General features: G+C 45.1%; 1 protein-coding gene across 4 annotated transcripts in view; it reads left to right on the top strand.

Moving 5' to 3' along the window:
- Nucleotides 1-12,563, top strand: part of PPP6R2 (protein phosphatase 6 regulatory subunit 2) — a 145,436-nt gene that overhangs the window by 120,388 nt on the left and 12,485 nt on the right. For all 4 annotated transcript variants that reach the window (XM_014599993.3, XM_059725613.1, XM_019482791.2 and 1 more), the window contains 2 exons: nucleotides 420-508; nucleotides 5,026-5,233. In XM_014599993.3, the coding sequence (XP_014455479.1) occupies nucleotides 420-508; nucleotides 5,026-5,233 (297 nt within the window). The remainder of the gene's footprint in view (nucleotides 1-419; nucleotides 509-5,025; nucleotides 5,234-12,563) is intronic.

Here is a 12,563-nt window from a genome sequence, read left to right as displayed (position 1 = left end):
TTGTCCGTCTGCATTTGGGCACTTGTCCCACCTTATGCTTATATTGACTGATATGTGGTGGCCATGTCTCCTGCTGGAGCAGTGGTTTTCAACCTGTGGTCCGAAGCCTATGTCTAAGGGGTCCGTGAAAGATATGATCCATCAAAAGTATGTAAATACCCATGTTTACAATTCAAAGGCATCCATGCCTCTGCTTGAAATTTTTTAGGGGTTCACAAATGAAAACAGCTTGAAAACCACTGTGCTAGAGTGATAGTACAGCATTGTCACTATTGCAGGGCTGTCACCCTAATATAAGTAATGAATCTGTAGATATTCCTGGGAGACTGTGCAGGGACTCTTAATGACTTCCGAGAGGGAGCTCTAGGGAGCAGGACCATGGCAGAGGGAGTTCATTTGCAAGGTCTTTTGTCTTCCAGCTCAGAATCAGGTCCACGATGTAGTTCTCCTGTGGACACAGAAAGCAGCGACTCAGAGGGAAACCCCAAGCAAAGTCAGGACAAGACCTGTAAGTGGGGGTATTATGAAATGTGGAGGGATTGGTTTGTTGTTCTAACCATTTCGAGTGCTGCCAGGTATCCCAGGTTTCTCAGGTAAAGTTCCCTCCAGTCCTGCCTCACATAGGTGTCAAAACAGATCTGTCAAGTAGCTTGACTGTGACTGAATTCAAGAGTCCTGTTAAATGGTGCTTCTGGCTGGGGTTCGTTTCTCAGGGTGTTTGCACTTCTCTGTGCTGTTTGATTTTTTGGGGGAGCTCAGAAGTAACAGTGTCAGGCAGTTGAAAGAGAAGTGATCCTGATAGATTTCTGGCAGGCAAAAGCCAGGAAGTACCAGAAATCTGGTGAGAGTTTTCTGCTTTTTTGTGTGCTTCACCCATTGCTAGTTGGAAAATGTGGTTCTCTGGTTAATACAGAGCAGTAGTGTCAAACTCGGTACCAAACCAAAAAAGCTGCTTTTTTTTTCTTTTCCGTACCCATCATAGATTCATAGATTCATAGATGTTAGGGTCAGAAGGGATCTCAATAGATCATCGAGTCTGACCCCCTGCATAAGCAGGAAAGAGTGCTGGGTCTAGATGACCCCAGCTAGATGCTCACCTAACCTCCTCTTGAAGACCCCCAGGGTAGGGGAGAGCACCACCTCCCTTGGGAGCCCGTTCCAGACCTTGGCCACTCGAACTGTGAAGAAGTTCTTCCTAATGTCCAGTCTAAATCTGCTCTCTGCTAGCTTGTGGCCATTGTTTCTTGTAACCCCCGGGGGCGCCTTGGTGAATAAAACCTCACCAATTCCCTTCTGCGCCCCCGTGATGAACTTATAGGCAGCCACAAGGTGACTCTCTGGGTGCGACCCTCCAGCCAATTCGCCACCCACCGGACTGTGCAGTCATCCACATCACAGCCTCTTAACTTGTTCACCAGTATGGGGTGGGATACCGTATCGAAGGCCTTCCTGAAGTCCAGGTATACGACATCCACCCCTCCTCCTGTGTCCAGGCGTTTCGTAACCTGGTCATAGAAAGAGACTAGGTTGGTCAGGCACGATCTGCCTGCCACAAACCCGTGCTGGTTTCCCCTCAGCATAATTTGTCCTGCCGGGCTCTCACAAATGTGAGCCTTGATAATTTTTTCAAAGACTTTACCAAGGATGGAGGTGAGACTGACCGGCCTATAGTTGCCCGGGTCCTCCTTCCTCCCCTTTTTGAAAATGGGGACCACGTTAGCCCTTTTCCAGTCTTCTGGGACTTGGCCCATGCGCCACGAGCGTTCAAATATTCCTGCCAGTGGCTCTGCAATGATGTCGGCCAGTGCCTTCAGCACCCTCGGATGGAGCTCATCCGGGCCTGCCGACTTAAAGGCATCCAGTTCTTCCAAGTGACTCTGCACCATCTCAGGGTCTACGCATGGCAGTCTAGCGCCTTGCTGCTGCCTCTCTACAACCCCAGTGAGAGACTTGTCGTGCCCCTCGCTTAGGAACACTGAGGCAAAGAACTCGTTGAGGAGTTCAGCCTTGTCCCCCCTGTCTGTCACCAATTGTTTCTGCCCATTTCGCAGCGGTCCTATTCCTCCCTGGGCCTTCCTTTTACTCCCAATATATCTAAAAAACAATTTCTTGTTGTCCTTTACTTGGGTTGCCATCCTCAGCTCCATGGTAGCTTTGGCCCGCCTAACTGCCTCCCTACAAGCACGAGCAGAGGAGGTATATTCATCTTTAGTGATCTCACCTTGTTTCCACTTTTTATGTGCTCCCCTTTTGGCCCTTAGGCTGCCCTGGATTTCTCTGGTCAGCCAGGGAAGCCTCCTGGCCCCTTTCCCTCTTTTTCCTCGCTCGGGGATCGTCTTGCTTTGTGCCCGAAGGATCGTTTCCTTAAGGCACAGCCACCCTTCTTGGGCTCCCATCCCATCAAAACTCCTACTCTGCAGTGCTTCCTTGACTAATCGCCTGAGTGCATTGAGATCAGCTTTCCTAAAGTCTAACACTTTCACCCTACTAGTTACCTTACCCACTCGCCGTCTTATGTTGAATTCTATTATAAAGTGATCACTGTCTCCCAAATGGCTACCGATCGGATGTGCTGGCAGGCTGTATCCCCTGCCAGCAGCCAGCATCTGGTCCTGATGGGCCAGCTCCAGATCTGGGCTGCAGTGCCTCTCAAATCCAGTCCATGGGCCATATATTTGACACCCTGGATATAGAGAAACCTCTTTGACTTGTAGGTGCTCTACTTTCACTGGGTGCATCTACACGTTGCGTTTACTGCAGAACTGCCTAATTAGCTGTGCAGTAAAACGTCACCATCTACATGTGTGGTGCTATTAGGACAGCCTAAACTAATTACCTCAGGTGCAGGATGGTACTTGTAAATACACGAGGGTAGTTCAGTGCCGGGGCTCCCTGCCAGCTAGCCCCACGCTGAAGCACCCTTGAGCCCCAGCCAGCCCCTCCACAGCACGTTGAGGTGGGTCAGAGCAGCCTTGGGCTGGCAGGCTGACCCCCCGTGCTCCCAGCCAGCCAGGGCTGCTCCGACCTTGCTCAGCATGCTATGGTCCCAGGCACGCGCATAAGCACGGCACCTGGGAGCAATAAACTCCTGTGCAATATGTACTGGAGTTTATAACTTCACTTTAATGGCACGTATCCATGTGCCCACTGATAGCTAACCAAATCCTCAAAACATTAATAAACCCCATCATTTCAATTTGCATTTTTGCCCAGTCTTAGATCAGAGCGGAATTTGAGGAATTGGTGGCACAGAAAAGCGTTGAAATGTGTCTCTAAAATTGTGTCACAGGCAGCAGATGGTGAATATTAACTGTACTTATAAAAGCTGGGGTGGGCTCCCAATGTAGCTTATTTCCAGCCCACACTTTTTTCTGGCCCTGCAGTAGCACAGTCTTTAATTACCTAGTGCAGATGACAGATTTCTTCTTGAAGCGTGTGTCAGCGCGGATTCACTGTAGGTGTTTATGTGCATGAGCTTTGGATTCTTTTTTTAATCACAGTGTTTGTATCTGTGCATTTGTCCTTGGTCACCTTGTGCTCCCATGTGAGGGGATAAAGGGTGGATGGAGTGTCTGATGCTCCCTCAGTGCCCTCTACCTGCCTGTGTTAGCAAGTGGTAACTCAGCAAATGGGCAACCCGTTGCTTTCTTCAGTGACCAGAGGCCAGTTCATTTAGCCCACTAAGTATTGCATTTTTACACTTTTCGTATAAAGGATGTTCCAAAAACTACAACATAAAGAAGGAGAATTCACATCCCTACTGTAACGTGGGTCTGGGTAGATTGCACCAGTGTCATGGTGAAGTCAAAACTGTGCCCGTTCTGTTATGGGCACAGCAAGTGTTGCTTTTGCCTAGGAAAGGCCCATGTCCTGGGTAAGTTCTCTGCTCCCAAGACCGCCTCCATTAAGATGCTCATGTCCAGGGACACATGACTTGAGCCTCCATCTTTTTGTGTAGTCCATGTGGGCTTTCTAGTGGCCATCACCTCAGGCACGCGAGTGAGCGAACTTCAGTGCATTACCGATGGCCGCCTCCCCGAATTGTCATGCGACGGGGGCAAGCTGATGCTGTGTACCCCCCTCCAAGTTCATTGTGATAATTTTATCCCAGTTGATCAGCATCTTCCCAGAGCCACACTCTGCATAGAGGGAAAAGGAATTAAAGGCATCTGATGTATCCCGGCCCTTGTATGGTCTTGTCTACATAATACATCAGACAATGTCCCTGTCTGTACTTAGTCAGCTCCTCTAAAGGTCAGGCCATCTCTTCATGGAGAGTAACGAAAGGGATGACACCGCATGTCTTCCTGTGTCACTAGTTGTCTGATGGAGCTCTCCAAATGAGCCAGCTATGCTCCAGCAGTGTCCTAGGACTCCTTCAGAGAGAGACCAGTCTTTGAGGTCAGTAAGCTGGTGACATGGAGTAGTCCACTGCCTCTTGCCAAGCATTATGCCCTGGGCTCATCTGCTAGACGAGATGCTAAATTTGGGAGAGCAGTGCTACAATCGGCTTTGATGTTGCCGAAATCCCTTACGCACATATTTCCGAGATGCTGCTGCTTGCTAGTCACCTGCAGCAGGCTCCACTTTGCCTATTTGAACATAAAAAGTTACTTACTCTCCAGGAACTGTGGTTCTCTGAGATGGTGTAGATCCCGTGACCTGTGTGGATGCCTGTCCGAGTTCCCACTTGCCTGGCTTTTGAATGCTCAGGGAAGTGAAGCGAGGCAGTGGCCGTTCTGTTCTTTGGGCCTGCACATGTGAGCATGAGGCGGCACAAGCCAGGGGTGGTTCCAACAGATACTGCTCTTTAAAAAAAAATCCAGTTGTGCCCGTGTGAAGCTCATGCTTGCCTACTGTGAGGTCCAGACTCATGTCATCCTCTTGAAAAGTGCAGTTAGTGAAAGGTAAGTTGCCTTCTGGTTTCTGTTGCTGAAAATGTTCTGGTTGTACTTGGGGGCTGTAGAAGTCTTCCCGGTGCCTTTGCTTGGTTTGTCCTGGGAATGATTTGCTTTCTCTTTGCAGTTAGCGCTGCGTCGCCCTGTGTTTGGAACGTCTGTGTGACAAGGAAGGCGCCTCTCGTGGCCTCGGACAGCAGCTCCTCTGGAGGCTCCGACAGCGAGGAAGACGAGGACAAGACCGACATCGTTACTGAAACCATCAGCACGGGGTCAGGCCAGGAAACCATCAAACTGACCATGGATGCTAAGAATGAGAAAGCTGTGTTCACCAGGTGCGAAAGGAATCGCCTTGGGGTGGGGTAGGCCTGGCCACTGAGGTTTTGTGGAGCGTAATATGAGCCTAGAGATGGACCGTGCTGTAATCCAAAATGTAAATCTCAAACACGGCAACTTGTTAAAAGGTAAAAATGTAAATTTGTGAGAACTTCACGGCAGTACAGGTTAATGGACCAGCTTTTCCTTTTTGGAGGTGGGGGTTCAAATTTGGAAAGGGGTTCTCAGGGCTTCGTGGTGCAGAGCAGTGCATCGCCTGCTCTCAGGTAGAAGCCACCACCCAGCTGGCAGCTTCTGAGAGGAGGTCTAGCACTGGAGGTGCAGTGAGGGGGCAATCCAAGCCAGATCCATTAGCAGAGACATGCGAGGCCTTGTGTGGTGACGAGTAGCAGAGAGCATGACAGACTGAGATGGCAGTGCATCCCACAGGATGGTGAGGGGGAAGGGACCTGACTCAAGTCATAAGCAAAATATGCATTGGTTAAACTGCCAGTGGTTTTCAACCTTTTTCATTTGCGGACCCCTAAACATTTTTGAATGGAGGGATGGACTCATTCGGAAATGTCAAATGGAGATGCAGACCCCTTTGAATTGTAAGTATGGGTATTCACATACTTTTGATTGGCCATAGTCATCTTTTGTGAACCCCTTAGACACGGACTGCGGACTCCCAAGGGTCTGCAGACCGCAGGTTGAAACCCACTGAACTGTGTGACGCACAAGAGCCAGAATCCAGTATTTATAAGATCATAAGTTCGTGGTAACTTTTTAGGCAAAACGCTTCAAAAGAGTCTTAGAAGTGCTGGAAGAGACTAAAAATGGGACATGAGTGGTTTTGAAAACGTTATCCCTAGCATTTTCTCTCTTCCCCTTGAACTGTGAGTGCATTAAATCTTTTACGTATTCCAACTATAGTGGTGTTTTCACTGCAAGGTCCCTTGGGCTAAAGGCTGCATTTCACACAGCCATAGTTCAACCAGAGAAATAAAGTATTCTGGCTCTTAAGAAACTGGTGTCTAAAACACCATGAACTTTGAACTAATTCTGGGTTTTGTGCTTTCTCCCATTGTTTTCAGAAATGGCTTTGGCTTCAAAGTCATATAAACGCTTTAGGAAATTTTACATAAAAACTATTCCTCATGTATTCCCATGCAGATGTGGGCTATAATCTGGAGTCATGGAGGAAGTGTACTGGAAAGTGAACCAGGTTCACCCAACAAATGACTTACTGTAATGAGTAAGTTTGAGGTATAATCAAACCAGTAGACACCTGAGAGTATGAAAAGCTGGCTCATTATATCTCGTGCTGCTGCTGAAGTTATGCGACTGTAAAGGAAAATTATTGGAGAAAATAAAAGACTGTCAGATTTTGGTCATTTGAACGTGAGCAAACCTGAGTTTTTTGCAATTGGAAAATGTGTTATGTCTGTGTCAGCACAGGCCGCGCCTCATGCTGCACGCTTCACGTACAAATCACCCCGGCAGCATTTCTTTGCTTGCGGGGATTTGCTTTGGGTGGGTTGCTTAAAAATATGGGGACAAGTCTCTAGGCTGAGAGATGGCATGGCCAAGCAGGCTCACCTGTGAGAAACCAGGATAGAAGGAAACGTGATCGTCGGTGTGATGTTGCTGATTGCAGAGTTAAGGTATTAACTCTTTTCATAGTGCAGCAGGCTCTGTATTGAACTTCCACCGATCCTCGCGTTATAAAGTGAAAACCCTTGGAACGAAGGGAGGTGACGTGCATCTTGCACATGTGTTATTCAGTTCTGAACTGCCAAGATCTGTGGCCAGGGCTGTTCCATCCATTGAACTGTCTGCCTTGGTTCACGGTGGTGCTGTCCATCCTGTTTGGCACTGTAACTTTCTATTCACTTCCCAGCCAATAGAGAGAGGCAGATTCTCACTTTGGCTAGTTAAACAGATTGCGGGCCGTGACTCTGCCAAGTATGCGCACTGCAATTGGAAATGGATATTTGAAAGAAATAAGTCACTTAGGAGCTTAGTAAAGTCAAGTCAAAGCATCCACAGCCTGTTTTGCTTTGAATGATTTGTAACTGCTACGCTCACCCTGCTTTTGCAATGAAACCAAATACTCCTAGAACCATAATCTCCACCTGAAAAAACATGAACAGTTTCCAAAGTTCACAGCCTCAGTCAGAAATTAAAACAAATAGTTGCTGGGAGCAGGCAGAAGCCTTTAATTTAGATGATGGTAACAGCTGTGGTTAGCTGCCACAGATCTGTCCAGCAGTTTTAACTTGGGGCGTATGTCCTGCAGTGTGAAATACCTGGTTGGCCAGTTATGAGAATTGAGGTTGCCTGGTATTCCTCACAGCTGATCTCGATTTCATTTTACTCACCCATAACAAATGAATCCAATCTGAAACACTCAATTATGGGCGCATCAGTTTTGACCCTGTTCCTGGATGACTCCATGTAAACCAACAGCAGTGCTTGATAAAAACATCTGGGGTTTCCTGATGAAAAATTCCCTGAATTCAAAGTGCTGATTTCTCTACAGCTCGGTGCTGTCCAAGCTTTAGACATTTGATTCAGCCAGGATTTGAACTCAGTTCTTTCTTTGGCTTTGACAAGTCACCCACGGTAAAATCTGCACGTTGAGGGGTCTGAGTTAGTCTCTGAAATCAGTATGTACCAATCTCATACAGAACATGCTGGTTTTTCAGAGGTACTGGCGTGGCTTATTCCCACTCTTCGCAAGAATGGCTGCCAACAACTCTGAGAAATCAGGCCTTTAATTTAAGTACTTTAAATGCTTGGTGGTAAAATTTTGGTATGAGCATCTTCTCCTTAATTTACCCATTCATGAAATGCAAATATTTAATTCTCCACTTACCGAGGGAATGATGAATTCATGTGTCACGTGCTAAAGAATAATTAGTAAGTAGTATTTAAAAACGTGTTTGCCATCATAACGTTACATTAAAAGAAAATTCAGTAATTTATCCTCAATTTACTAAAGTAATGCCAGGCTGCATCAGAGATTTTGAAGACTAGGAAGTTTTTCTAGATCACCACAGGGTTATTTTGGTTTAAATAGCCGTTCTTTCCCAGATGCAACCAGTAAAGTTTGCCATTGCTAATCTCTTCCGAAGGAGATGGAAAACATTGGCTGACAGCCAGTGGCTGACAGCAATGGCTGACAGCAGTTAAAGAACCGGGACTGGTCTGCAATGGGAGTTCTTAGAGAAGATGTGCATAGCATGTCACTAATAAGGATGATTAAGGAAGCATTAAACACTAATAAAGGCAATGGATCCAGTATTTATATGTAGGGATTTAGGTCACCTCCTGAGAATTTTTCATCCCTTCACTGTATTGCTGCATTGTATTGTTTTTTCCCTCGTAGGACTCCCGGCTGGAATAGCAGCCCTGATCTGTTTAATGAGCAGAGTGTGTGACTCACCAGCTCTTATCCATATGGAATTTGAATCTGCTTTGCACTGTTAGAGAGGCACCGGATGAGTATTTTTAAAGCTGCTGAATTTCCAGTTTCCTCTGGGAAACCTGTGCATCAGAAGGATGACTTGCACCTGAGGCAGATTAATTCCTCTTTCTATATTTTGTCCTGCAGTAATGATACCAAACCTTCATTTAAACTAACCTTTTAAAAAGCTCCAGTGCTTGGACCTTGTATGCCTTATTTCATATTTTAAATATTTAAGCACTGAAGTTGAGACTTACATTGGCAGTGGTGATAAATGTAGGTAACTCGTGTTTCAGTTGTCAGCCCTCTATTTACTGCAGCTTTCTATATAATAATTCCTGTTTAGTTCTAACTACTGGCCAGGTTGCCACAGAACTGAAGCCTGTTGTAGCTCTTTAGCCTCCTTTTCAGCTGATGACAGTGTCATCAGTCTACAGTTAGAAGTAGAAAGACCCTGCTGTTAGGAAGGGTTAAAACTCACCAATAATCCCCTCCCTCTTCCCTCCCCCCGCAGACATAATCCTTATATCAAGGGATAGTTGAGATAGATATATCTATATCGAGATATATAATGATGTCCTTAAGTTTCCTGCCACATAACTTTTCCAAATTTTGGGAACCTCTTTAAATTAGGATCTTGCTTCTTGCACGTGCCCCACCAAATACCTGTTGTACTCGGTACCGTTTATTCTGTTGCAAATCCACAGGTTGGAGCCCTCTTGCTGATGATCTGCATCTAGCCATATGCTTCCTAAGTTCTGGTATGGCCCAGATGCACCTGGGTTAACTTCCTCTCCCTGCATTGTACAGCACAACTTTATATGTGACCGTTCTGCTGTAGGTGCATGCTACTGTAAGCAGCAGCTTTAAGTCACGCACAAGTAATAGGATGTTTCAGATAAGCTAGCCAGATGGTTTACCCTGGAAGATCTATGGCAGAGATCCCGAACTTTTTCTTATTATGTACCCCCTTCCAAATTTACTAGCTGCCCATGTACCCCTACCACCATGCATTTTATATTTGAACCTCTTAAATGCCAATTATTAGAATGAAAATTAAATCCACCATTACACAATTTCTCCTGTGTACCCCCCAGAGATGTCTTGTGTACCAGTTAGGGGAACCCTGATCTATGGCAGACATCACATGGTAAATTTGCTGGGGGAGAAGAAAAGTGTGGGTGTACCTTGCAGGTGATGACTAGTTTCCTGTTCCTGCTGTACTTTGTCAATGATTTGGTAACCTAGACTCTGTGTGCAAGTTTCAGCTTCGAGCGGGATGTTCATAGGATGTGCTGATTCGGTTACTTGTGTGTCCATTGGATTGAATTTTATGTGAAGGACTTGGTTCACAGTATTCAATTACTGTATGCCTAGAAGAAACCTTGTTAAACATTCCTTGTCATTTCTGCAGGAGGGGAAGCCGTCTGAGGATGGCAATGCAAAGTGGTTTCTTTTGTCTGTTTTTGCCGCGATCTTTACTGTTTTCTTTTTCTTTCTTCTTTGCTTTCTCTCTGTCTCTGCCTTTCTTGCTGCCTTTCTCTCTTGCTGCGGGTATTGCTCAGAATATTTAGACCTGCAGTCAGAGGGTATGTATAATGGCAACATTTTCAGGGTTCCAAACATCCACCTGACAACCTCTAATTAAACATTTGATGCCGGGTTGGGGTTAGGGTTGCTGTACTGCTGGGCTGGCAAATGATGCTGGAAAGCCCATTTTTTCACTATCATTAAAAATGTGCCCAAAAGTAACACTTTGAAAAGCCTGATTTGAGCTTATAGGCAGTCCTGGGTGAAAGATGCAGGCAAAGGCAGTACACTGGTAAAGGAACCATTTAAAAATTAACACAGCATTTGAATAAATCCATACATCTCATCCAGTCCTTGAGCTTCTGCCATTTCACCTGTTCATGAGCTCTTTCTGCAAATAGGAATGCCTCTTAAGGGTATACAGGAAGGGCCAGTTATTTAGGCTGACTACAGTAAAACCTTGTTAATTGTGCTTTCCTCACGCTCTTGATACACCCACAGAACAGTTCTCTTCTATAAAAATGGGGGATAGTGCTGTTGTGAGGTCTCCTAATTTGAGACTTTGCTGTAGTGACATTACTGAACGTTGACTAGCATGTTACAAAGTAGAATTGGTAATAGAACTAAGTAAGATCTATATCTTGTCAAATCAGAGTCGTTTTTTACTGTTAGCATTGCATTTTTAATTGCATTGTACTCGTTGCTGTCTAAAATTCATCAATTCAAACAGCGTCTCCCCATCATGTTATGCAAAATTAGCAAGGCTCTACTGTAATTTCCTTATTAGCCCAGAGATGAAAGGAAAACACCGGTGTAATAAATGACAGCATAATTATGTTTCATCATAAAGAAGGTACATCACTAAAAAGTTTACTGTCAAAGCCATAAAGGATAGCTAAGTCTTGCAGAGGAAGCCGCTGTTCTGACCTACTGTCATGAGTGAGACAGGAAGTGCAGCTCAGCCTTTACATGCGCCTGAAAGGCAGGAGGCTTTCCAAGCTATTGCAAGGTGAGTGGTATTTAAAAGTATATTTTGGCCCACTGAAGTGCTTGCTTTTAACCCTGTGCTATTAAATGCCATGTTACACATCTTGAAGGTGTCCTGTGTTTCTCAAGCAGTCAAAAACTGAGCTGCAGTTCTTTAGCCTCATGGCATAGCAGTGTGAGTCAGGCTTCCTGCTGGGGGGCGCCAGTCAGATAGAAGCCCTTGTGCAGGGAGTTTCTAGCAGAATTGAGCTGGTAGCGAGAAGTCGAGTGGTCTCTAACGTGTGTTGAAAGCAAACACCTCCCTAGTGTAAGATCTTTAAACAGTTTTTGTGAATGTATTGTTCAGGGTGTAGGGTTAAGTACGCGATCCAGCAAAGTGCAACGTGTGAAGATATCTTCAGCAGTGTTAATTCAGCCCTGTCTCACATCCAGGGTTGTGGTACGTGGCTAATGACATAAACAAGCATATGATTTACCTATAATAAGGAAAGCAGGGAAAGTAAATACTACCTGTATGCAGTATGATAGTTAATCTTTCTGGGAAATGATTTCTGCATTTCCATGTTGTGTGTGCTTAATTTTTTAATTTTTACCATCTTACATTAGTAGAAGCTTTCGCATTTTATTTCCTCGCTTTTCAAAGGATATAGAAAGTGTTTCACTGCTGAGCCATTGTTAAATGTCATACTTAAGCAGCTCCTTTGAAGCTGGGGCATACTAAAACATTGCAAGCATTTTGCTGTGTATGCTCATGTACAGGTTTAAAAAGTACTACCAACTTTTAAAATTTCTCTCCACGCTGGGCTGATTTTTTTTTGTCTTCTTTTTTCTTTGGTGACTAAAACTTTGTCATGTTTATCATCTATACCGTTACCTGGCTTTAAATTAGGTACTAATGTCTTTTATATACGCTCCATTTTCTGAAAAACAGTCGAAATCCCTTTCAACTCAAACTTCTGGCATATCCAAAAACCAAACCAAAAAACAAAACACACCCTGACCTGAGACCAATCACAAAAATTTCAACCTCAAAGAAAGTCTTAATGAGCAGCAATGGAAACGAATTTAGAACAAAAGATGGAATTCAATGGGTGCATCTACACATACATTAACACGCTTTACTTAATGTGCATTAAATCTAGTACCTCTGGTCACTTTTACACATGCTCCAGAGGTGGAGGGGGCAGCGCTTTAATTAGAGCATCTCAGGGAGCTGTTCTAATTAAAGCTCTGCCATATCTCGTGTATCAGCATCCCTGCACTTAAAAGTGGTGGCAGGGGTGCTTGAAATAAAGCTTATTTGACAAGATTTAGTTCAAACGCCCCCGCCACCATTTTTAAGCACGGGAACACTGATAACA

The sequence above is a fragment of the Alligator mississippiensis genome, chromosome 4, assembly GCF_030867095.1.
Source record: "Alligator mississippiensis isolate rAllMis1 chromosome 4, rAllMis1, whole genome shotgun sequence".
Taxonomy (NCBI): Eukaryota; Metazoa; Chordata; order Crocodylia; family Alligatoridae; genus Alligator; species Alligator mississippiensis.
The sequence above is the reverse complement of the archived record's forward strand: the minus strand, read 5'-3'. Positions and strand labels throughout refer to the sequence as shown.